At 43.8% G+C, this 27686-nt stretch overlaps 1 protein-coding gene across 1 annotated transcript in view; it reads left to right on the top strand.

The window, feature by feature from the left end:
- CYTH2 (cytohesin 2) overlaps positions 1-27686 on the top strand; it is a 1422969-nt gene that overhangs the window by 1309500 nt on the left and 85783 nt on the right. Inside the window, exon 11 of the mRNA XM_044079709.1 lies at positions 7719-7873. Within this exon, the coding sequence (XP_043935644.1) occupies positions 7719-7873 (155 nt within the window). The remainder of the gene's footprint in view (positions 1-7718; positions 7874-27686) is intronic.

The following is a 27686-nucleotide window of genomic DNA, read 5'->3' on the forward strand; positions in this document are numbered from 1 at the left end:
TACATTCCCAATAACCCACCCTCCTTCCCCCTTCCTTGGAGATCAGAAGAGATCCGAATTCTATCGTTTCATCTTGAAACATCTGGCAATGTTATATAAACAAGTTATGTGTGTGTGCATGAATGCGGACAAACAAGATCTGGGGGATTAGTAGTGGTGAATCCTGGGATAGAGAATAGCTCAGCCAATAAGAGGCTTCGCTCTATAGCATAGCGTGCCGAGTCGCATCAGTACAGAATGTAGGTGAGATGGATCCCAAACATCTAAAGTTATGGTAAGTACATAACTAAAAGTTTAGAATCATGTAAACAGTTATTAAAGCTTCAACTTCTTAAAATTATTTTTAGCACAAATCACAAATGTATATTATTAATGTAATAAACTATTTGGAAAGTATAGGGGATGGTTAGAAGTCCTTCAGTATCCTTAAAGTCTCCTCTATAGCACATTGTTATTTTCTCTTGAACATATATCAAAACAGTAAATCAGATTAATTAACTAAAGCTTAAAAACCCTTACTTATCATAGTACCGTAATGTAAGAAGCAAAATAGAGTTAAACAGTGTGTCATATATTATTGGGTAAGGAAAGTGTAACAACAAGATGACAAACAGGAATAAAAAGCTTTTACATTTTTTCCTTTGGATTATGATTAAAATAAAACTTATTTTTATAAGATTTGATTATATAATATAAATAATAATCCAAATACTAGGAAACTAAAATTAAAATATTGTTTAGTTTCTTCTTTTTCTTGTCTACTAATTTCCAGTTGTTCTCTGCTTGATGCGTAAGTGAAATACCAGTCCAGTCCATTTATTCTTTTTGATCCAGGATGTTATTAGTTTCTAGATATGAAACAACAGAGTCCAAGGTGTCAAATGTTTTAATGCCATCTGGGGAAAAAATTAATCTTGCAGGGAACAAAAGATTGAACTTTAAAGTGTCTCTTTTTAGATGTTCTTCTTGTTTCACTGTTGCAGTCATTACATTTGGATTATCTGCTTGCAGTAGCCCTCAGTTGGCCTGATTAACAAAGTCTTGGGTCCTATGTCGGTTGCGGTCTCTTCCATGACGTCAGGTCGTCAGGGGTATAAAACATGCAGCCGATGTCATTACATCAGTGTTTCTTGCTGTGCGGTGCCTGAAGCAGAAGCAGATCGCAAGTGCCGGTCGGCCGACTCCTGAATTTTTCGTTTTTGAGTTTCAGAACTGAAGTGTTCAACTAAAAGCTAAGTACCCCGTTGGGGAAACTTTTTCTTGCTCTAAACCGATGTGAGTAAAAGTAAATAATTGCATTTCTTGTGGAAAGCAAATACCTCATAAAGATTTTCATTCGTACTGTATTCCTTACCTAGGCCCTGACCACGATGTACCTCGCTGTCGGTTTTGTGCCTTATTTAAACCACGAACTTTCCATCGCCGGTATATTTACGCTTCTAAATTTTTTGGTGCTCGGTTCAATTATCCTGATACGTCTTCGGTAAGCCATCCGACTACCGACATTCCGAAAAAACGCAAAGATAGACAGCGACAGGCCACCCAGTTCGCCAGTACTCAGTGAGGTGCTTTTGCAGTCCCTGATACCCGCTACTTCAGATTCGCAGGCATCTACTGAGACCCATTCGGAGTCCGGTATGCCGCGAGATGCTTCAACTGTGGAACCTGTGGATGTCTCTACCTTGGATGGGTCCGGAGCCGCTGTGCAGGCACCGGCTTCTGAGGATGTATTCAGGCCTACTGACTTGCATATTAAATCAGCGCCATCTTCTTCAAGGGCTAATCTGATGCCCAGACCGCATGGTCAGGCCTCTATGCCTAAAGAACAAATGATAAGAATAACTGACTATTACTTTAATCAGGGGAAGCCAACCTTCCCCCTCTAAGAGACCTAGGACTGAGTTTGCTTATGATACTTCTGACCAGGATTCTGAAATTTCTGTTTCCTCTGATAACCTGGATTTACACTTATCTACCTATGAGGATTCTGATGTTGAGGACTCTATTCCGTCTGCCCCCCCCCCCCCCCCAAGAGGATTTCTCTTTTGGTGAAACCTTGCAGACTCTCCGGGAGCTTTTTCGTTGGGAAAGTCAGGATTTATCTTATTCTAAACGGAGGCTTAGGAATTTCTTACTCCTGCCCCAGCACAGGCCTTTAGCTTATACCTCCTGTACTGGACATTGTTGATTATGCCTTTTCGGAATCTAGCATGGCCCCTGACTCTCTACCTCCTGCTTCCAGAAAACCTGATAGATATTACAGGGTTCCTGACTCTCACAAGTTCTTTTTCAAAAATCCTACTGCCGGATCCTGAAACCATTTCAGAGAGACCCAAGGGCATTAAAGCTACTACTGCCAAAAATCCTACCCACTCTGATAGAGACTCCAGGGCGCTGGATAGATGGGGTAAGAAGGTATACACTTCTGCAACTTTGGCCATTAGGGCCTTGAATTGCCAGTTTCATATGTTAAAGTATCAGCTGTATATTATTGGTTTGTTTAAACAGAAAATGTTGATTCCTGATTGTGCTGAAAAATAAGGATTTACAGGATTTTATGCATTCTGCTGAACAAGTTGGTAAACATACATTGCAATGTGGTTTTGATTCACTAGAGGCATCTTGCAGGGCTACGGTAACTGGGTCTGTACTTAGAAGGCATGCTTGGCTTAAGGAGCACTCCTTGCCAGATCAGGTTAAAGCAAAATTACTGGATGCTCCCTTAAATCAGGGCTACCTGTTTGGCAACAAGAAAGAAGTTGTTTGTAAAAAGAAGTAGGAAAAAGTTAAATCTATGCAAACTGTTAAATACTTTTTACAAGTACAACCTCCAAGATTTAGCAGGCATTGGCCTTCTAAGAATTGGTTCTTTCCTGCCACTTCTAGACCTTCTCAGTCCAAATCCAGATCCAGCAGAGCACCCAGGCTCCAGTCCCAGGTGATGCACAGGACTAAGCAGTGGGGGGCCTCCACTTCCAAATTTGGGAGTAATAAAACTCTCCCCCTATGGTAAACTGTCTCAGTGGCTTCTTTTTAAAACTTCCAAGCACTTCTCAACTGGCTCCCCCTTTGGGGGGAAAGATTGCACTTCATGCAAAGAACTGGGGACTCATTACCCAGGACAAATGGATTTTAACTATAATGTCCCAAGGATACAGATTTCACTTCCACATATCACCAACTCCAAGCGGTTGGCTGGATCTACCTCCAAAGCAGTGGGCAGAGGCCCAAAAGCAAGTACACTCTCTCTTAAGCATAGGGGCTATTCAATTGGTACCAGAAGAGAAAAAGGGGCAAGGTTTCTACTCGAGTTTTTTCCTGGTACCCAGAAAAGACCATTCATGGCATCCTATCCTGGACCTTCCTACTCTAAACACCTTTTTGGTGATTCCAAAATTCAAGATGCTGACTTCACCAGTTGCTTCCTATGCTAAGCAAAGATGCTTGGTTGGCAACACTAAATTTAAAGGACACATACCGGCACATCCCAATCAGGGAATCTTGCAGAAGATACCCACGCTTCAAAGCAGGCTACACACACTATCAGTTCTCTGCACTGCCCTTTGGCTTATGTACTGTGCCCAGGGTATTCACAAAGTGCCTAGCTCCAGTCATTGCATTTTGCAGGCAAAGAAATATTCAAATATACCAATACCTGGACGATTGTCTAATTCAGGAAGAAAACCAGGACATACTTTTGAATCATCTATCTTTTGTACAGAGGGTGCTAACTTGTCTGGGGCACACCATAAACGAAAAGAAATCACACCTGGTACCCTGTCAACAAATTATATTCCTGGGAGCAAGCTTGAATGCAACTTCCCAGATTTGGCTTTCCTCACGCCGGAGAAACAAATTCACTTGACAACCTACTTCAGACAAGTGGTCACAAAAACCCTACTATCTGCAAGGCAAATACTACCAGCCTTGGGGTTCATGGCCTCTTGCATTCTTCTAATTCCATGTGCAAGACTGCATATCAGGAGACTACAGTGGTATCTAAAAAGCCTATGGTGTCAACATTCTCAGGATCTAGAAGCAATGATTCCTATCTTTTCTTGTCTGCGCCTAGAGTTCCTTTGGTGGGCAGAGGCCTGCCACCAAAACAAGGGACTACCATTCACACCCCCTGCCGCCCAAACCCTAACAGACGCATCAGACTATGCATGGGGGGGTGCACCTGGCAGGGAAGTGCATTCAGGGCAAATGGAACCCAATTTAAATGCACCTTCACATCAATCATAAAGAAATGTTATTTGTACAGAATGCTCTGACAGCCTTCAAGGACCACATTCTTCCAGGACAATTAATGGTAAAGATGGACAACACCGCTGTTATGTGGTACATAAGCAAGCAGGGGGGTACACATTCTTACCCCCCTCTGCAGACTAGCCATGGCATTGTGGAACACAGCCTTGAGCTACCAAGTACATCTACAAGCTCAATTCCAGCCAGGAAAACTAAATACACTGGCAGATGGACTAAGCAGAACCCTCACGGACTCACATGAGTGGAAACTGGAACCAAGGATTTTCAACGTGTTGACAAGCAAATGGGGGAGCCCAGATTTAGACCCGTTTGCCTCCCCCAGAACTATCCACTGGAAAAATGTTGTGCAAGAACTCCCCACAGACAAGCTTGGAAAGTGGATGCTCTGTCCTTCAGCTGGAAAAACCTATCAGTTTGTTTTTTTTCCCTCTGGCTCTGCTCTCCAAAGTACTACAAAAGATCAAACAAGACAAACCAAGGATGATTTTGATTGCACCAGCCTGGCCACGCCAACACTGGTACCGCCTCCTGCGCAGTGTGCCACTGTTGGCCCCATGGCACCTGCCTCAGACTCTTACCCTGTTGTCTCAGCAGGAGAACCAGATTCTCCACCCTCAGCTTCAAACACTGAATCTAGCAGCCTAGCTAATTACCTAAGCTCTCCTTTACCATCCTTCAGTAAACCAGTGATGGATGTCATTTTAGAGGCAAGGAGGCCTAGTACTAGAAAATGTTATGCTGAAAAATGGAAAAGATTCTGTGCCTGGAACCAGTCTCAAGGGATGAGCACAGCAGTGCCCAGTTTACCTCATATTTCACAATAACTTAACTGAGATGCTTCACAACATAAACTGATAGTTTTTTCCTCAATTCACGACTCAGCCATTTCAGCTCATTATAACACAGAACCTCCCCTTGTCTCTCTTCCACTGCTCAAGCAGTTCCTCAGAGGGGCCAAAAATTTAAGACCACCCAGGAGAGCTCCAACTCAATCCTGGGACCTTAACTTTGTATTGGAGAAACTCACCCTTCCTCCTTTTGAGCCAGCTGCTACTGCAGATTTAAAATTCCTTTCTTGGAAAACAGCTTCCCTTTTAGCCATCACTTCAGCAAGAAGGGTATCTGAATTACAGGCCCTTATGGCAGTGGAGCCTTTCATCATCTTTCACGCGGACAGGGTGTCCCTCGGGACCAATCCCTCTTTCATGCCAAAGGTGGTATCCAGTGTGGCCTTTAATCAGTCCATTCATTTGCCTACATTCTTTCCTAATCTACAGAACAAAGGGGAATGGATACTGCACTCCTTAGATGTGCACAGATAGCTTAGATTCTACTTGGACAGGTCTAAACCTCAAAGGAAATCTTAACAACTACTGGTGGCATTTGCTGCAGGGACAGAGGGGAAAGCTGTTTCAAAGTGAACCCTCTCCAAATGGATAGGCCATTGCATTCATTTCTGCTATAAGCACCATGGAAAACCTATCCTACAGGGGATCAGGTCCCACACAACCAGGGCTGCATCTACCTCTACAGCCTTTCTCAGAGGCTTACCTACCAGGGACATCCTAGAAGCTGCTACCTGGAGTTCTGTGCATACTTTCACCAAGCATTACCGTTTGCCAATTTTCTCTAAATCCAGAGCTGGCTTTGCCACTGCAGTTTTGCAGGACCTTATAGCTGGTCCTAATACTATCTAAATTCCTCCTCCCATCCTTAGCTTTGGGAATCTACCCAAATGTAATGACTGCAACAGTGAATCACGAAGAACATAGTACAGTTGTGTTACCCTTACCATAAATGTAGATGTTCAAGTGTATTCACAGTTGCTGTCCTGGTTACCCTCCCTCCAGCCCCCTGACTTCATTTGGCTATACCTCTTCTCTCCTTTTCAGTGCTTAAAAGCTTTTTGGTGTATTTGCTTATTTGTTTGAGGTATAACCTTGTATATTTATAGATTTAATTGCTTCCCATTATGGAGGCACTTGACATCTGGGGCAAGAAAAACTGATGTAATGACGGCTGCATGTTTTATACCCCTGACGACCTGACGTCACGGAAGAAGAGACCGCAACCGACGTAGGACCCAAGGCTTTGTTAATCAGGCCGACTGAGGGCTACTGCAAGCAGATAACCCAAATGCAATGACTGCAACAGTGAATACACTCCAACATCTACATCTATGGCAAGTGTACACAACTGCACTTTCTTTTATGAGTGGCAGATATTCTCTTCTTTTGAAATTACTGCAAACGAATAGTCATTATCAAATCTTATACTGTCATTGAACTTAACTGGAGAATTTGTCCATGCTGTTTTTAGCACTAATTCCTTATCTTGAGGAGAGAGAGAAAATATACAGTTATAGATCTTATAGTTGGGATTACCTTTTTAAAAGAAGAAGGCAGTACCAGTGACCTGTGAGCCCTTTCTATACCATTTGAAAGGGACTCTGGTAGATTCATGATGTTAGGTAGCCAAGATGTGAGGAAATCTGTTATTGTTGTCTTTCAGTCTTTTCAGGTAACGCATAGATACGCTGATTGTTCTGTCTTGACCTGTTTATTAGGTCATCAATTTTATTTAGTAAGGAATTGTTTTGTTTACGTAGAAATTCACCTTGAAGTTCCTCTTCTGTCACTCAGCCCCCCTCCAAGTCATTTAGAGTCTCTTCCATACTAGTAATCTGAGTTCTCTGCTGCATTATCATTTCTTTTAACTGCTCAGTTTGTTTTGTGCTCTGTTTGAAAGAATCCAGTTTACTGTCCATTTTATCTGTTTTTATAGATAAGTCATTCATGGTGGAAAGCAAGATTTGAAGTTCCTTTTTCATTTACTGGTCCTGCAAATTGCTTTTAAAGTAACTCATCTTGAAGAAATGTCAAATCTCTTTCAGAAGAGTTTTTGACAGAAGATTTAGCAGTTGAAGAAAAATATTCCAGTGTAGTCATCTAAGAACTTTAGAGAATGTGAATCAATGAATTTTATAGAATTACTAGACTGAGATTTTAAAATTTTTTGTCAGAAATATAAAGTAGATAGCAGAGCTAAGGAAATGTGCAGTTAACCAGACCAGCCATCATCTTGGCCACCCCCCAAACTCTACCCTTGTGAAATGGCTTTTGATGGAGTAGTATGACTTTTTAACTTTTAATTTACTAATATTTATTTTGTTGCTTGACTGTTTGTTTAGTAGCTATATTTTTGTGCGTCTCTACAATTATGTTAAATGCATATAACATCTAAATATTTATTTATTTGTTGAGTAGTTCTTTATTTGTATTTGTTGACTAGGGTAGATCACTGTTCCATCCAGCTAGACCGTTTCCAGGCTCTGCCCCAAAAGCTGAAGACGTAGAATGGTGAAATTGGCAGCTGGGTGTATGTAGTCATAAAGTGAAATAAATAAATGACCTTTCTGTTAACTTGCTAGGCCTTTTGTTTCATTTCAGAACTGCTTTGAGTTGTATATACCGAACAGTCGGGGTCAGCCGATCAAGGCCTGTAAAACAGAAGCAGATGGACGAGTCGTTGAAGGAAATCACATGGTATATCGAATCTCTGCTCCAACACTAGAAGAAAAAGAAGAATGGATAAAGTGCATCAAGTAAGGATGGAGTGGTTGAAATAATCTTTAGAGGTGTAAATGTTGCATTGCTTATAGTAAAAGATTACAAAATATTAAGTTGAAGCTTTCACTCAAAATGAAACAACAATAAGTGGAAGAGTTAAACAGATTGCATCTTTGGGTGTGGGAGAGACAGAGAGCTAGTACCAAGTTGTGCATTTTCCTTTGATTGCAAAAAAAATGTTCACAGTCTGTCATCACAGAACACTTGCATGATCAGCTTAATGTCAGAAAAAGCACTATGCAAAGAGTCATATGAGATGTGTTTACCAAAGATCAAACAACTTGCTTGGGCCACAGCTGGATGTCTGTGGTGATGGAAGAGGCATAGAAGCTGTAATGAGCTCTTCTGTCTGCTTGCACTTGTATTTTAATACTATCACATTTCAGACACTTTTGCTACCAAGTTTCAGGCTTTATTAAGTCAGTCTGGTCTTTAGTTAGCTGTTTTATACATGGTGTTGCAAAACCAAATTATTTTTTTGTCAGGTTTGCTTTATTTTCAGTCTTCCTGTCCACTTTAATTATAGTGTTTAAAAGATTAGAATGTCACTGATATTCGGGAACTATTCTGAAGCTAATCTTCTGCTATTAAGTGAGAATCTGGCAACATTTCAGGACCCCCCGTAAACCCTGAGAACACTGCTGCCTATGCAAAACTGTTCACAGAAACCCTGTACAAGCATGTTAATAGGCAGCTGTACCCACCAGGAAGAAGTAGAGAATTAACTCAAACAAGCCACCGTAGTGGAATCACAAATTAGTAGGCTGTATAACAGGAGGAAGAAAATCTTGGCAAAAATTAGGAGGTACAGCACCCAGCAGGATAAAAGCACTCTCATCAAACTAAACAAACAAGTCAGAGGACAAATAAAGTCTACCAAAGCCACATTTGAGAGAAGTTTGGCCTCCCAGGCCAGAGACAATCACAAAGCATTCTTTAGCTATGTCCGCAACCTCAAAAGCAATACACAATTGTGTGCAGAGCTCATTGTAAATGAAGCCACCTATACTGAGACAGAAGATATAGCAAACCCCCTGGCTGATAAATTCAGCAACAACTTTACCCCTCTCTCCCCCTCAACCTTGCCTCAGGAAATATCAAATGCAAGTCCCCCCACTGTCACTAGGGAACAGATCCTTCGTGCTGTCTCTAAGACCAAGAACAGTGCATCAGTGGGCTCAGACAGTATCCTAGAATGCCATCTAAATAGCATGAAACATGACCGATTAGGGCATCTGGAATTGTTATTTAACTGTAGCCTTCAAACAGACTTCGTGCCTCATAAGTGGAGAAAGGCAACAGTCATCCCTCTGCACAAAGGTGGGCCATCTACAGACCCTGGAAACTACAGACCCTTAAGTCTCACTAGTCTTGTGTGTAAAGCCATGGAAAAGAATTATCATGGAGATGATCGAGATATAGTAAACCTCCAGACACTTGGCCCAGCCCAGTTGGTTTCGTCAAGGGCAGATCATGCCTACTCAAGTTGGCAGACTCCTTTGAGAAGGTCACCAAAGCAGTGGATGAGGGCAAAATTGTTCACACTGGCTACCTTGACCTGGCCAAGGCATTTGACACAGTACTCCACTCAAGCATTATTGACAAACTCAAGGTTAGTTACAAACCTGTATGTGAAGTTAGAATTGGGGAGACCACCTCTATAAAGAGGCCAGTCTCAAGGGGACTCCCTTTTTGGAATTTACTTCTCAGAAGTCAAGGCCAATGTCCATGGTCTCTGGCTGACTAAATTTGCAGATGGTTGCAAATTAGGATAGGTTCATAGGTTAGTACTAGGCTAACTGCTCTTATGAGCCATTTTTAAGCCTAGCCAATTACCCCATGTCAGAATCAAACCCTGCACCTTGTGTTTTTAAGGTAAGCACCTTAACCATTACGCCAACCTCCCATCAGTTGTTGAATCTCACACTGACACAAATGCTCTCCAGGAGGAGCTGACACAGACAAACAACTGGTGTCAGAACCATGGACTAAAACTAAATGCCAAGAAATGCATAATAGTATCCTTTGAGAAGTCATCCATCCCCAGTAACTATCATATTGACAACATACCCCTTAGAGTTGACCTAGTAGTCAGGGCCTTAAGGACACACACAGATAGTAATCTAGCCTTTGACTATCCCATGTCTACAGTGGTGAGGAAATCATTCTATGTTGCGCAACTTATAAACAACGGTATGGCATCTAAGTCTAAGGAAGTCATTGTTCCACAGTATTTGGCATTCATTAAACCTATCATCGTGTACAGTGCCCCCCTTTGGTATGTACCTAACAAGGCATATCCAACAATTGGAACGTCCACAGAGGTTCTCAATAAGAGTACAGGGCATAAGTAAAATATCCTATGCAGACCACCTCAAGGCCCTATCCCTGTATTCTCTCTCCTACAGGCTTTTGAGGGGAGATCTCTGCCTGGCCTACAGGATATTGGCAGAATCCACTCTAATGGACTTCTGCATATCCACAAAACAAACAGCATCAGAATTGCCCATTCTAAAGACTGAAACCTTGCCTGTGATGTAAATAATACCTGCTGAAAAGATATGTATGTATCCCAGAGACTACCTTGTCTATGGCACAGGCTCCCCATCTGTGTGAAACAGAGTTCCTCCCTAACCCAATTCAAGTGCAACTTGGACAGTTGGATGGGAAACTGGAAATTCATCCCTGGTTTGGCACCTATGTCTCTAAGGGACACAGGTAACCTTTAAATGGTTCATCTCCCAGGCCCATGCTTACACTTGTCAAGGATTTGAGAACTTGTCAGAGATTTGGGATGCATGGCTAGGCTTAAAAAGGCCCTTGTGGTCGTTAGCTTAGTAAACAACTTTGCACCTATCTGCAAGTCAAGTGGTACATGGTTTACTTGCTCCAAAGACCTCAACCTGGTTTGTGACATTAATAGAACCTGTGAGAGGGACAGATTTGTCTCCCAGAGGTTATCACACCTTTGGAATATACTCCCACGTCATGTCAAATAGAGCACCTCATTGGCTGTCTTCAAACGCATTCTAAATGATTGGATGGGTAACTGTAAATTCACCTCCTGGGGTTTCACCTGCATCCCTCCCTCTTGGATGGGGTCAATTGATGCTGATTGTGGAAATAAGGGTGTAACTTGGCTAGGCTTGTAAGGGCCCTAGGGCCATTAGCCTACGGACTTCCTATGACCTGAAAATTTGGTAGACCTGGAGAATGTTTGATGTCCTTCAAGGATGCATCTGCAGTCTTTACAAATGGGTTGTCCTGTCGTCAGGCAGCCCATCGGTCAGCCGGATTCCAAAGTCTGGGTCTGGCTTCGGCTGGTGTCGCACTTCACCCGACGTCATTGCGGCAGTTATTCGGGCATAAAGGCATCAGCCGACGCCATTTTCCTCAGTCTTTCTTGCCGCGTGGCGCCCGAAGCAGAAGCTGTTCGCAAGTGCCGGTCGGTCAGATCCAGAGATTACTACTACCAATACTACTAAGACTTCTATAAAGCTAAGTACCGTTGGGGACTCTTTCTTGCCTCAGCCGATGTCAGAGAAAGTTAATAACTGTTTATCTTGTGGGAAACAAATACCTCATAAGGATTTCCACTCCTATTACATACATTGTTTAGGCCCAGACCACGTAGCAGCTTGTCTAGCCTGTGCTTCTTTAACCGACAACGCTTAGATGTCGCCGGACTTTGCTGAACAGAGTTTCGCTCGATTTTGCCTACATTATGCCGTCAATCCTCCGACTACGCAAATAACCAAAAACGAAGAAAGGACCGACACTCGTGGTCCGCTGTTTCGGCGAACCGCGGTTAAGCAAACCACGAGTGTCTCGGTTTCGGCGAAACCGAGCAAGCAGTTCTTTCTTCAGCCGATAACTTGCCTTCTACCGAGGCCTCTTCTATCCTGGTAGAACGGCTTCTGAAATCCAACCTTCTGTTGCGATTTCACAGGATTTATCAGACACCATTCCCTAGATATTTCTACCCTGCACGTGGAGCTGCTAGGCCTCCTCCAGCTATGTCTATTAAGGCCTTTGCCAGGGCTAAGGCAGCCAAAGCATCAAAACCTGTGCCTGCCAAGCCCCCCTCTCACAGGCCCAGCACCAGCTCCCATATGCTTTCTTTGGCAGAGGATCTCATCTCTTTAATTCGTGGAGCCCAGCCTCATCCAGACAGGGCCTCTCCCTCCTCCAGAAAAGGCCTAGAGCAGAGCCCCCTGAGCCAGTAGCCACAGATGATTCCTCGGATGACTCAGATCATACAGACACTCCTGAGGCTTCTTATTCTCCTTACGAAGACTCTGATGCTGAGGAGTCCATCCCTTCAGCCTCTCCTCCTGAGGAATTTTCCTTTGGGGAAACCTTGCATGCTATGAGGGAACAATTTCAGTGGCAGGGCCAAGATTTCTCAGACTCTAGGAAAAGGCTTAGGACCTTTCTACACTTGCCACAGCATAGGCCTTTAGCTATACCTCCAGTCCTATCTGTTGTTGATGATGCATTAATGATGTTTGCACTGCTCCTGATACTTTACCTCCGGCCCCTGCTAAGCCCGATAGGTACTACAGGGTCCCGGACACTCATCACCACTTATATAAGGTTCATAGGTTCATACTAGGCTATCTGCCCGAGGGCATTTACAAGCCTAGCCCATCGTTTTGTGGCTTACGCCACCCCTTTAGTATGGGGAACTATACCCATTATTTTGCTGTGCCTCTGTCGAGCAGTGACACTGAGGTAATCCCTGGGGTATATCTGCGATCTCCCATCCATTGGTCAAGATTTCTCTTGAACAAGGCCAGCGAGGTGCTCTGCCTCACATGTACCGGGATTTTGTTCCACAGCATAGGGAGTCTTTGGGTGATGAATCTGTCCCTCCAGCACGTCCTATTAATAGCCGTGTCGAGGTTTAAGTCTCCCCTTGTGGCTCTGATGGATCTAGATTTTTGAGGTGAAGCATATTCATCAAATCTGGGTTTGACATGGCCTTGTATGTTAGGCAAAGGTCACCTCTGAGCAAGCGGTGTTTACTGAATAGAGCTGGAGTTCTTTCAGTCGGGCAGCATAGGACAGATTTTGAGACCCTTTATCCTTTTGGTGAGGAACTTTTGTGGCCTCTCCAGCTGCTGCAAGTGTCGGGTCAGATACATTCAATGGGGCATTGTACTCAATCATTGGTCTGATGAGTGATGAGTAAAGGGAGACTATGACCTCCCTTGATCTAGATGAGAATCCCTTCATGATAAGGTGGGCAATGTAGAAGGTCTTCCTGACTACTTTAGCTACATGGGTGTCGAATGACAGACTACTATCAACCTGGGTCCCCAGGTCCCTGATAACTTCTTCTGTGCTCAGTGGATTGCCACCTATTTGGTAGCTAGGGGTAACCTTGTTTTTCCCAAGGGTATGACTATGCATTTTTGGCATTTAACTTTAGGCTGGCTCTGGCACCAGTTATCCATTTCTGTGAGACCCTTCTGAAGGATATCTGTGTCAGATGTGTTTTCTACTATGGCCAGTTTGCAGTCATCTGCAAACTTTGTCAGCCATAACCCTCCTGTGTTTGCTTGTACTGAAAAGTAGATGCCAAACAAGAGTGGGCCCAGGACTGAGCCCTGTGGGACACCACTTGTGACAGGCTTTGAGTCTGACATGGCGCCAGCAACTCTGACCCTGTGGGTTCTGTCACTCAGCCAGTTTGCAACCCATCTTGTGATGTATGGGTTAACATTTAAGCTGATGAGTTTTTCAATGATACCCGAGTGGGGTATTGTATCAAGGCCTTAGCCAGATCGAGGTAGGCTGTATGGACTGCCTTTCCTCATCAATGGCTTTGGTGACTGTTTCAAAAAAGTCAACCAAGTTTAAAAGGCATGATCTGCCTTTGACAAAGCCAAACTGGGTTGGATCCAAAGTCTGCAAATTCCCTACCTCTTTATTTATGAGGTCCATTATGATCCTCTCCATGGCTTTGCAGATAAGGCTTGTCAAGCTAATGGGCGGTAATTTCCAGGGTCGGTGGAGGCACCGCCTTTGTGAAGTGGGACAACAGTTGCAGTGCCACTCCTGGGTACGATCCATAGGTAAGACTTTGATTAAACAGCTGTCCTAGCTGTGGGTTTAATTCTCATTGAGTTCGTGGAGCACACAGCCGGGACACCATCAGGTCCCATGGATGCTGTGTTTTTGCTTTGGAGAGAGCAGTTCTCACTTGGGCTGGAGATGTTTGGGGGCTGCAATCGCTTGGTATAGATATCTCTCCTTTGGGGAGGGGAGAAGTTTGCACTGAACCTGTCAGCCAGTATGTTGGCAATGTCTGTAGGATCAGTAATCTTCACATCATTTTGAACTAGTTCTGAGCATATCTGGGAGTTTCCTCCTAGGTTTCTAACATAGCTAAAGAAGGCCTTATGATTGTCTTTTGAGTCTTTAGCTATTTTTCTCTCAAATTTGCTTTGGATGATTTTATGAGAGCTCTTAGTTTTTACTTATAGTGATCAAGGGTGTCTTACCTTTTAAGGATTTTGCTCTATCTTGTAGTAGCTTCCTCCTTTTGTTGTAGAGTTTGTTTATGGCTGGGGTCCACCAGACTGGACGCTTGCCTTTGGTACAAAGAGTCTTTGTTTTGCTTGGGATTGCCTTATCCATGCAGTCCTGCAGGTGCTGGTAGAAGGCATTTGTAAGTGATTCAGCGGCTTGAGTACTGTTTTCCGCCGGTTGGGGGCCTTAAAGGAGACCACACTAGTCTTTAGAAGTGTGAAGTCGGCTTTTGAGAAGTTCTTTACTGTGGTCTTTTTATTTCAGGTGGGGTGGTATGAGGACCTCCAGCGAGATTAGTTGTGATCTGATCTCACCAGTGAGGGGTATACTTCGGTGTTGAACATTGTGCTCCCATGTTCGTGATGATGAGATCAAGTATGTTATCTCCTCTTGTGGGATGGTGACTAGTTGTTCCATGGCATTTGAGTTTATGAATTCCAGGAACTTTTGGGCTAGGTGTTTGGGCTTGAGTAGTGTTCCCAGTCTATATTAGGGTAATTGAAGTCACCTAGTATGATGGTGTTTGGTGATACATTTATCCCTCTAGTGTTTTCAGGAAGGCCATGTGAGGTTCCTGAGTTTGTGATGGTGGCCTGTAACATGCTACAATTTGCAGAGCAGTCTTGCCTACGGTTAATTGCACCTGGATGGTCTCCGATGCATCATGCTGCCACCAGTCTTGAGGTGTGGGTGTCCTTGATGAATATGGATACCCTCTTCCTTTCTTGGTATTGTCCGGATTTTGGGCGAACGCATGATATGAGGTAAAACCTGATAGCTGGGGTGCTCTCAGGAGCCTTGAACCAGGTTTCTGTCACAGCACAGACATCGATGTTCTCCATACTGAGAAGGGCCTCGAGTGCGTGCATTTTGAGATTTAGACTTCTGGCATTGAGCAGCATTACCCTTAGTTTTTTTCCTTTTTGTGTTCTAGGGTGGTAGGTTTAGAATTTGAGCCTTGCCTAAAAAAGGCACTATGGGGGTGGCAAGAGCCTTTGCCAATATCCGGAATCCCAGGGGTGACAGGTGCAAGCCGTCCCTTGCGAAGCAGCGTGGCTTGTCCAGCATGTCATCCCAGGCAGACAGATACTGGATGCCCTTTGAATGACACCAGTGTTTAAGCCAATTGTTAAAGCTGATCATCTTATCTCTGTATTGTGGCATCATTCTTGGTGAAGGTAGGATACTGCTCAAGGTCAGGGTCATACCTGCCTGGGCTACATAATCAGAGAGCTCCTCAAGGTCTCTTTTCATGTAGTCCAAGGAGGTAGGCCTCAGGTCGCTTACACCAGCATGGACAATGACTGAGTCATATTTGTACCTGCTGTTGAGAGACCTGAGTGCTTGCTATGTGGCGGATTCTAGCGCCCGACAGACAGCTTACTGTGACCTTCTCCTTACTCAGTCTGGTGAGCGGACGCCAGTGTGTCTGACTATGGAGTCACCAATGACTAGTGTGTCTGGCATTGTGTTTGGCCTTAAGGGCTGTGACTGTTTGACACTCTGACTGTGAGGTCTATGTGTTGCAGGTGTTGTGTTCTGAGGTGGTGGTTGTTTGGGTGTCTGCTTTGGTGGCCTCTGCTGTTTTGGTAGATTTTGATCAGAGCCTCCGAGTATGTCTTTGTGTGTTTATGTGTATGATTTGAGGTTGTAATGGTACTATGTGAGACTGGGTCTATAGTGTGTGTGGTAACCTTCTCCTCCTGACTGGTCTTGCCAGTCCTATGTTGAGAGAGCTCAGCCTCCAGTTTGGCCGTGATAGTTGCATCTCTCGCATGTATTTGTGTTTTGTGGGAGGAGGAGAGGGTTGTTCAGGTACATGAGGCAATTGTAACATTGCCTTAATATTCCCAGGTTCACCAGCTGAGCAGGAGAGGACACTAGCAACTGATCCTCGACATGCTAGAAGGATAGACAAAAACTTTAAAAAGATACCGGGATGTGGGTGACCAAGAAATGGGGTTGCCTTTTGGGGTACTATCTATGACAAGAGTGCCGTATCAAGGTAATAAGTACTGTAGGAGCAAGTGCTAGGTTTAACAGATAGAGAATAGTCTACTTGGAGTCAAGTAGAGATGATCTTTTAGTTATAGGATACGCTGATTAGATCAGTAGTATAGTTCGAGGAAGGTAGTTTTAAGGGAAAATTTGAAGAGTGTAATTTAGGTAGCCCTAATAGTTTAAATCTGCTTAACCGGGCGCTGCCCTAGTGTGCAACAGTAGCAGCTCACAAGAAACTCGTCTAGCAATCGCTGCTTAAATCGCACAAGAAACGCTTAGCTTTTATATCAGGGGCTGAAAGAAGCTAGGAATTGGCCCAAAACGACCAATAAACTACAAGTTACTGGCTGAAACCTCACAAAACTGGACCAACAGGCAGCTCAATGCTTCCCACTCCCACTGGTAAGCAAGGGAACCTCCTCTGTTCCAAATTAGGTAAAGATTCAGTAACAGGAACTGCAAACAAAGCCCAGGGATCAGCAAGCTCTGAAACTGGACTATTCTAGCTTAGTAAGGCGGGAAAACAAGAGATATTTTGTTTTTTTTTTTTTTTTCAGAAAACAAGCAGAAACAGATACAGTAAACACTTATAAATGCTATAAATCGGCTATCACAGCCTACACAACAATTTGCAACAGTTACAGATTTTAAAAGTAACAAATTGAGAAACAAGTGCAAAGACAGAATAAATGCAGAAAAACAGTAACAAAGTATCAGCAAGCAGGCCAAATACAGTTGCTAGATAAATAGAAGTGGAAAGCCACAAAAATTATACTTAAATCAGGTAAAGTCGCTTTTTTAGCTCTCTGAAGCTTGGATTACTCTGCTGGCCACCACGAGGATCTGTGCTGAGTAGGTACAAGCCCAAAAACGCGCGTTTAGCGTTTTTTATATCAGGGGGCTGAAAGAAGCAAACGACCAATAAACTACAAGTTACTGGCTGAAACCTCACAAAACTGGACCAACAGGCAGCTCAATGCTTCCCACTCCCACTGGTAAGCAAGGGAACCTCCTCTGTTCCAAATTAGGTAAAGATTCAGTAACAGGAACTGCAAACAAAGCCCAGGGATCAGCAAGCTCTGAAACTGGACTATTCTAGCTTAGTAAGGTGGGAAAACAAGAGATTTTTTTTTTTTTTTTTTTTTTTCAGAAAACAAGCAGAAACAGATACAGTAAACACTTATAAATGCTATAAATCGGCTATCACAGCCTACACAACAATTTGCAACAGTTACAGATTTTAAAAGTAACAAATTGAGAAACAAGTGCAAAAACAGAATAAATGCAGAAAAACAGTAACAATGTATCAGCAAGCAGGCGAAATACAGTTGCTAGATAAATAGAAGTGGAAAGCCACAAAATTATACTTAAATCAGGTAAAGTCGCTTTTTTAGCTCTCTGAAGCTTGGATTACTCTGCTGGCCACCACGAGGATCTGTGCTGAGTAGGTACAAGCCAAAAAACACGCGTTTAGCGTTTTTATATCAGGGGGCTGAAAGAAGCTAGGAATTGGCCCAAAACGACCAATAAACTACAAGTTACTGGCTGAAACCTCACAAAACTGGACCAACAGGCAGCTCAATGCTTCCCACTCCCACTGGTAAGCAAGGGAACCTCCTCTGTTCCAAATTAGGTAAAGATTCAGTAACAGGAACTGCAAACAAAGCCCAGGGATCAGCAAGCTCTGAAACTGGACTATTCTAGCTTAGTAAGGCGGGAAAACAAGAGATATTTTTTTGTTTTTTTTTTTTCAGAAAACAAGCAGAAACAGATACAGTAAACACTTAGAAATGCTATAAATCGGCTATCACAGCCTACACGCAGATCCAGAGACGATCTCCCAGGGCCCTAAAGCTGTAGCAGCTACTTCTTCTAAAAAACCCCTCCCCTCTGAAAGGGATTCCAGGTCCTTAGAGAGATGGGGTAAAAAAGTTTACACCTCTGCTACTTTGTCAGCTAGAGCTTTGAACTGCCAATTTCATATGATTCAATATCAAGAGTTTATGCTTGACCAGTTGACTAAAAAGCTGTCCTCAGAAGAATCTATAGATAAAAAGTATGTTCAAGAAATGTTACATAACATACAGCAGGTTAGTAACCATTCTTTAAAATGTGGCTATGATGCACTGGAGGCTTCCTTTAGATCAGCCATGACTGGCACAGTTATCAGGAGGCATGCATAGTTGAAAGAACAGGCATTACCAGACCATGTCAAATCTAAGCTTTTGGATGCACCTATGGACAAGGTCAATTTATTTGGTGCCCCCACACAGCAGGTACTAAAAAAGATGGAAGAGAAAGCAAAATCTGTGCCAACAGTGAAAGATTTCTTACAAGTTCAACCTCCAAGGTTTAGCAGGAACTGGCCCTCCAAGAATTGGTCCTTTCCGGACACCTCTAAGGCACAAAGAGGCAGGAACAGGCCCTAGAGGCAGAAACCAATCCAGGGGTGCCTACAGGGGTCGCCAGTGGCAGGGCAACAACCAGCGAGGCACGGATACAGCCACCACCACTACAACAACTCAATCACAGTGACTTGGCGGTGGCACCGCCTACCAGGGAACAACTAGAAGCACCCTTAGGCAGAAAGCTAACATTATTTTCAAGAAACTGGCACTGCATTACAAGAGAAAAATGGATTTTGCAGACTATAGACAAAGGCTACAGGTTCCATTTCCATACACTCCCAGGAAAGAGAGGAATGCCAAACCTACCACCTTCTCAAAGGGCAGAAGCTCTAAAACAAATATCTCAATTATTAAGAATGAGAGCTGTGGAAAAGGTACCATTTCTGGAGCAAGGGAAGGGATTTTACTCCAGGCTCTTCCTGGTACCAAGAAAAGAAAACAAATGGAGACCTATTCTAGACCTGTCCGCTTTAAACACATTCCTCGTTGTCCCAAAATTCAAAATGCTGACCCTACAGCAGCTTCTTCCCATGCTGGGCAAGGAGTCTTGGCTGGTAACTCTAGATCTCAAGGAGGCATACCTGCACGTCCCCATAAGACCAATTTGCAGAAGATACCTCAGATTTCTTGCAGGATCAGAGCATTATCAATTCTCAGCATTGCACTTTGGCTTATCTACTGCACCCAGAGTGTTCACGAAATGCCTGGCATCAGTAATCGCTCATTGCAGACTTCAGGGAATTCAAATTTATCCCTACCTGGACGACTGCCTGATACAAGCGGACAACAAAAACAAACTCACAGAAGATTTACAAAGAGTCATCTACCTGCTGCAAGCCCTGGGATATACAGTCAATACAAAAAAGTCAAGGCTGATTCCATCCCAAAGAATAACCTTTCTGGGTGCAGAACTGGACACATCAAAACAAATGGCATTTCTAACTGCAGAAAAGAAAGAGCAACTTCCTCTCTACTTCTTGGCATTGACAAAGCAGAGCCATCTAACTGCAAGAAAAGTGCTACAAGCTCTAGGCTTCATGGCATCCTGCATAATTCTGGTACCTCATGCCAGGCTGCATATGAGAAAGCTACAGTGGTACCTAAACAATTTGTGGTCTCAGCACAAGCACAGCCTAGAAACCAAAATTCCAATAATCCCATGCCTGAAGCAAGAGTTCTTATGGTGGGCTCAGGCCTGTCAATCAAACACAGGACTGCCCTTTTGCAAAAGTCAACCAAGACCAACCATCACGACAGATGCCACAGACCTCGGTTGGGGGGCACACATGATGGGCAACTGCTTTCAAGGCCTATGGACTCAAGACCAGCTGCATCTGCACATAAATCTAAAAGAAATTATGGCAGTAAAATTGGCAACCCAGGCATTCAGACCTTTTCTCCAAGAAGGCCAGTTGATGATAAGGACAGACAACACCACAGTTATGTGGTACATCAACAAACAGGGAGGCACACACTCATACCCTCTATGCCGGTTGGCACTGGACCTATGGGATGTGGCTCTGAGCTACAACATTCAGTTACAGGCAATTTATGTACCAGGGAAGGAAAACATTCTAGCAGACATATTAAGCAGAACTACAACAGATGCCCACGAATGGATGCTGCATCCGGACATCTTCAAAACCATCACAAGAGAATGGGGATTACCACTAATAGACTTGTTTGCATCCCTTTTCAATCACCAGTTGAAGAAATTCTGCACAAGGACTTACCACCCACTTGCTTGGAAGGTGGACTCCCTATCCTTCAGTTGGAAAAGCCTGACAGCATACGCATTCCCACCACTTCCTTTGATGCACAAGGTGCTTCTCAAGATCAAAGAGGAACATCCGAGGATCATTCTGATAGCCCCAGACTGGCCAAGACAACATTGGTATCCACTTCTGAGGAGCATGTCCCGGGGACAAATATGGACACTGCCCCTGATCCCATTACTGCTGACACAGAACAACTACAACATTCTGCATCCAAACTTAAAAACTCTGCAGCTAACTGCCTGGAACATTACATGACAGCAATTAACCCGAATTTATCCCAAAGGGTTAAAGACATAATCCTGGAGGCTCGTAGACCTTCAACAAGAAAGAATTATGCAGCAAAATGGAAAAGATATCTCATCTGGAGTACTGCAAAGGGGCAAGATGTGACACTGGTGAACATAGCCAACATCCTGGAGTACTTGGCGGAGCTCTTCCATACAGGCCTGTCCTATTCCTCCATCAAGATACATGCATCAGCTATTTCAGCAGAGTACAGCTTGGATCCTCCTGTCTTCTCGCACCCTCTGCTCAGACAGTTTCTGAGAGGAATCAAAAATGTAAAACCTCCCAGGAAACCTCCATTGCCCGCATGGGGCTTGAACTTTGTGCTAGAAAAACTGACTCTTCCCCTTTTGAAACCAGCAGCAACAGCAGAATTACAATACTTATCCTGGAAGACTGCTTTCCTGCTGGCAATAACTTCAGCAAGAAGGGTCTCTGAACTACAGGCATTAATGGCAGTGCAACCCTTCCTAATCTTCCATCAAGATAGAGTGTCCATGAGAACAAATCCTACATTTATGCCTAAGGTGGTATCCAGAGTATCTTTAAATCAGGCTATCCACCTTCCTACATTCTTCCCCAACCCACAGAACAGGGGGGAAAGGCTCTTACATACCTTGGATGTACACAGACAATTACGCTACTACCTGGACAGGACAAAAAACAATAGAAAAACTGACCAGCTTCTGGTAGCATATGCAGCAGGAAAGGAAGGAAAACCTATTTCTAAACAGACAATCTCCAAATGGATAGGAAATTGCATTAGATTTTGTTACTCCTACCATGGAAAGAAAACTCCAGAGAACATCAAGCCTCACTCCACAAGGGCTACAGCCACTACCACAGCTTTCTTACGAGGAGTGGCTACCAAGGACATTATAGAGGCTGCTACTTGGACCTCCGTGCATACATTTGCCAAGCATTATAACTTACCTTTATACTCTAGATCCCGTGCTGGCTTTGCCACTGCTGTTTTGCAAGGGATCCTAACTACACCATAATCTCTCCTCATTTCCTCCTCCCCTAGTTTAGCTATGGTATTCTACCCATTTGTAAAGACTGCAGATGCATCCTTGAAGGACATAGTACAGTTTTGTACCTACCATAAATGTAGATGTCCGAGAGGAATGCATCTGCAGTCAGGATTACCCACCCTCCTTCCCCTCTGAGGTACTCCTAGGGTATTTGCCAATCTTCAGCTAGCTTGGGGGGGATCTATTATGGTGTATTTGTTTGTATATATGTATATACATGCTTATTTTATGTGTTTGCTCTCTACTATTTGGAAACTTTGGCATTTATCCAAATTTAGCCATCCAAGAGGGCACCTGGCATCTGGGGCAAGAAACACTGTGGAAAATGGCGTCGGCTGATGCCTTTATACCCGAATAACTGCCGCAATGACATCTGGTGAAGTGCGACACCAGCCGAAGCCAGACCCAGACTTTGGAATCCGGCCGACCGAAGGGCTGCCTGACGACAGGACAACCCATTTGTAAAGACTGCAGATGCATTCCTCTCGGACATCTACATTTATGGTAGGTACAAAACTGTACTTTATAGGAATAACCTGACTATTGGTCTCATAGAAGGCACAGAGGAGGACAATCTCTAAGCTCCTGTAAAAGATGCTTATTGACTGTTTATCGGTCAGCCCCTCAGAACCTGTGATCATAGAAAGGACTCACTGAACCTTAAAACCTTCATGCAGACCTCGGGCACCCCCCCCTCCCCCCCAGTAGATTATTTTTCATTTGCTTAATGATATGCACAAAGTGCACCTTCTAAAATTATCCAAGGAAGCCAGGTGACCCTTTTCTGGCCATCTTTTAACTGCTTAATGACATAGACAAAGTACTGCTTCTAAGATTATCCGAGAAGGTGTAATCCTTTCCTAAAGTATAAACCAGGTGAAGCTCTTTCAGGACTTTAGCTTTATAACTTTTAAAGGCAGGGAGAGCTTTTGCCATATCATATTCACTATGTTGCAAGAACAGGATCCCCTTGTGGCTCTGCTACCCAGTCATCCTGATAATCCACTGGAAAGGCAAAGATCAAACCTTTGTGTGACCTGATAAGGCTATGCAGTTTTTGAATGAGAATTTAATGTAAGGAAGTTTTAATGAGCCCATGCCTGGAGGGTGGGGTGGAGACAGAGTCAAGGTCAACCATTGCTTTGTCAAAACCTGTAGAGCATTTCAGGTTGATGAATGTCCTGGAAAGTTTTGCAGTTATTTATATATTTAACATTTGTTTACCAGAAAAGTCCGACTTGGAATGAAGCCAGTTTTCAGTGGAGGCCTAGAGAGAAACTTTCCAGATATGTCTTTGGAACGTGGGCGGAAGTTTAAGCACCCAGAGGAAATCCACACAAAAAAATGGAAGGACAAGCAGACTCCACACAGAAGGTGCCCCAGACGTGATTCGAATCTGAGGACTACTTGCTGTGAGGCCACCGCTGCACTGTGCAAGGAATCATCAGTTGCATCAGTGCCATCTGCATGTGCAAGTGCTCATCTGTTCAGCCCAACTATGGCAAGTATTGTGGCGCTGTCAGAATCATGTGCGTCTCTCCCTTGCCAAGGAAATCCTGGGTTGAACAGGTCTTTCTAAATGATCTATCTACTAGAAATTGTTTCATTCCACTCAGTAATATTGAAGATCTTTGTGACTGAGGAAAATGCACTGAGTCGGTATACAACCAAAAGTCAATATCCCAGAAGTGTAAGGAAGTAAAGTATGTTCTTCAATATAAATTTGCACCAATGCAAAAGAAGCATAATGAAACAAAAAGATGAAGTACAGTTATTTAAGCCCTTGTTACATTATATTCATATTATAATTCGATACAGCTGTGTGCTGCAGGGTTAGTTTCACTGTCGTGAATGTTGCTTCATGTGTTGGACTCCCGCATTACTTGATTCGTCTCATTTTAAGTACCTCTTGGATCTATGGATGTGAAGACATCTATCTAGTATGCATGCAGCCCAGAGGTTTGTTTACTTCTCTTCTTGGTGATTCTTATCATTAAAGTTTATTATAATTTCATATTTTTTGCATGGTTAAGTGATGCACTAATAATACTGAGGACTTAACATCCCAGTCTAAGCAGAAAGTGGTTTGAGAATGGTTTAAAAGAATCAAAGGAGGTGCAAGTTGTCCTGGATGTGTATTGGTCTCCTGCACACTGAGGAATGACCAGATAATTATATAGTCTTAGTCTGAAGTTGAATGCAGATGTCCTGACTGTGTTGAAAGCCAATCTCTCTCTCTCTCTCTCTTGGAATAGACTATGATCAGGAAGGTGTCTGACAGCAAGGGTGGATGTGTGGCTGGTAGTTTAGGATCCAAGTGGTTTAGAGCTTTCTTAGCACAGTATATGGACTGAATACAGATAGTCAATGTTTGGTGAAATTTTTTGTAATAATTGCATCTGTCGATGGACATGACAATAATGTAATTGTAGCAAGGATTCATTATCATTCTTCATGTGGTCTGAAAGAATGGAACCAAATTCAGAACACTATATCAAGAGCCCAGAAAGTGTTATTGAAGCTAATGCACACTTCCACTGACTTTGGAATTCACTTTTGTTACCCTCCACCCAGGCGTCTCTTCTGCAAGCAAGCTGGATTACATGTTAGTGTGTAGCTCCTCAGGAAATACTTTTGAGATAGCCCATGATGTTCATCGTGTTTCACTGTTGCAGTCATTACTGTAAGGTTCTCTTGCTGGCAGGCAGCCCTCAGTCGGCCAGAATCCCAAAGTCTGGGTCCGGCGTTGGCTGAAGTCGCTCCCTCCCTGACGTCAGTGCGCCAGGGCTATAAGGGCTCCACCCGACGCCATCTTCTTCAATCTTTCTTGCCGCGCGGTGCCTGAAGCAGAAGCAGTTCGCAAGTGCCGGTCGGCCGACTCCTGTGATTGTCTTGTGATTTTTCAAACTGAAGACTTCTTCATAAAGCTAAGTACCCCGTTGGGGAAACTTTTTCTTGCTCTAGACTGATGTCACAAATTGTATTTCTTGTGGGAAGCAAATACCTCATAAGGATTTTCACTCTTATGTATCCCTTGCCTAGGCCCTGACCACGACCTAGCTAGTTGTCGGTTTTGTGCTAGGTTTAACCAACGCACTGTAAAGCGTAGGTACGATTTTGCCTTTCATTATTTTGGAAGAAGATTTAACTATAAAATGTCGTCAGAATCGTATCCGACTACCAGTGTTTACAAGAAGCAAAAGGATAAGGTCAGGCCTCCGAGGTCCAAAACGGACGACGATATTCAGCCAGTTGCCGGTTCGTCGGTCGTCAGCGAGGCACTTTCGCAGCCCCTGACGTCCGCCACTTTGGAACCGATTGTCGATACAGACTCCCATGAGGAGCCGATGAGGCCTTCAGCATCTCAAAGGACTGGACCTTCGGGTACCGCTCCCTCGGATGGCTCCGGAGCCGCTGTGCAGGTACCGGCTTCCAAGGGGGTTTTCAGGCCTAAACAACTGCATGTAAGGATGACTTCAGTTTTAAAGACAAAGGCTAAGACTCCAACAAAGAAGCAAGCTCAGGCCTCTTCGGATCAGGGGCCTAGACCGCAGAAACAAATGCTCAAGATGGCCGAAGACCTGTTGACTATGATTAGGGGTTCCCTTCCCCCTCCAGACAAAAGGCCTAGGCAAGAGTCAGATTATGAATCTTCTGATCAGGTTTCCATTTTCTCTGTCTCTTCCTCTGAACAGGATTACGCTTTCCCTCCTTATGAGGATTCTGATGCTGAGGACTCTATTCCTTCAGCTTCTCCTCCTGAAGATTGTTCTTTTGGGGAAACCTTGCATGATATGAGAGAGCATTTTCAGTGGGAGGGTCAGGAATATTCTGAATCCAAGAAAAGGTTCAGAGATTTTCTTCTTCTCCCACAGCATAGGCCTTTGGCTATTCCCCCTGTATTAGATATAGTGGATGACGTTTTTACAGAATCTTCCTTGACTCCTGATTCTTTTCCCCCGGCTCCTGTCAAGCCAGACAGATATTACAGGGTCTCAGACTCTCACAAATTCCTTTTTAAAAATCCTGCAGCTGATCCAGAAACTATTTCTCAAGGTCCTAAGGGTGTTAAAGCAGCTTCTGCCAAGAACACTATCCCCTCTGATAGAGAATCCAGAGCCTTGGAAAGATGGGGCAAAAAGGTTTACTTCTGCTACTTTGTCTATTAGAGCTTTGAATTGCCAATTTCATATGTTAAAATATCAGCAATATCTTTTGTCTGTCTTGAAACAAAAAATGTTCGCTGTTTCTGGTTGTGCAGAGAATAAGGAGCTACAGGATTTAATGCATGCTACTGAGCAAGTGGGGAAACATACCCTGCACTGTGGTTTTTACTCTTTGGAGGTTTCTTGCAGGGCTGCAGCAACAGGTGCTGTTATTAGAAGGCATGCTTGGTTAAAGGAGCAAAGTCTGCCAGATCAGGTTAAGGCAAAATTGCTGGATGCTCCCCTGCAGCACTGTGTTTTGTCTTGGGTCAAAGCTGAGGAGGTATTGAAGAAAATGGAAGACAAAGCCAAATCTATGCAGACGGTCAAGGATTTTTTACAGGTGCAACCACCGAGATTTAGTAGGAACAGGCCAGCTAAAAATTGGTCCTTTCTGAGCTCTGATAGATCTCAGAGAGGCAGATACAGGCGCACCAGAGGGAGGTCTCAGGCTCAAGCCCCTTACAGACCCAGGCAGTGGAGTGCGTCCACTCCCAAGGGTGGAGAGGAAAGGTCGCAACCTTACAGAAAGCAGTCACAATGACTCTCCCTTGATAGCTCCAGGATCTTTTTCCCTGGAAGCACCTTTGGGAGGAAAAATCTCACTCTTTCTACAAAATTGGAGCTGCATAACCCAAGACAAATGGGTTCTGGACGTAGTCTCAAGGGGCTACAAGTTTCATTTTCACACCTTGTCAAAACCAAACGGTTCGCCAGATCTGCCAAAAAGTCAGTGGGCAAAGGCACAAAACCAAGTGCAATCCCTTATGGCTATGAGGGCCATAGAATTGGTACCAAACATAGAAATAGGGCAAGGTTTTTATTCAAGACTTTTCCTGGATCCCAGAAAGGAAAACACATGGAGACCAATCCTGGACCTTTCAGTCTTAAACACACTTCTGGATATACCAAAATTCAGAATGCTCACTCTGCAGCAGCTACTGCCTATGCTGGGCAAGAACGCTTGGATGGTGACTCTGGACTTAAAAGAAGCATACCTGCATGTTCCAATAAGACAAAACTGCAGAAGATACCTGAGATTCAAGGTGGCCTCGAAGCATTACCAGTTCTCTGCGCTGCCCTTTGGCTTATCTACTGCTCCCAGGGTCTTTACCAAGTGCCTGGCACCAGTAATGGCATTTTGCAGACAGAAGGGAATTCAAATATACCCTTATCTGGACGATTGCCTCATTCAAGCAGACAGCAAGGATGCTCTACTTCAGCATTTGGACTTTGTGCAAAATCTCCTGAGGTGTCTAGGGTTTACAGTGAATCTGAGGAAATCAAACCTGGTACCTACACAACAGATTACATTCCTTGGAGCTCTTTTAAGCACTACAACCCAGATGGCTTACCTGACACCAAACAAACAAATGCAACTGGCTTCCTCTTTCAAAAACTTGGCTTCAATGAGTCAGCTAACTGCAAGAAAAGTTCTGCAGGCTTTGGGTTACATGACGTCCTGCATCCTGCTAGTTCCATATGCAAGACTGCATATGAGGAAGATACAGTGGTACCTAAAGAATGTATGGTCTTAGCA

Source organism: Protopterus annectens, chromosome 1.part1 (genome assembly GCF_019279795.1).
Source record: "Protopterus annectens isolate FY-2018-M chromosome 1.part1, PAN1.0, whole genome shotgun sequence".
Lineage (NCBI taxonomy): Eukaryota > Metazoa > Chordata > Ceratodontiformes > Protopteridae > Protopterus > Protopterus annectens.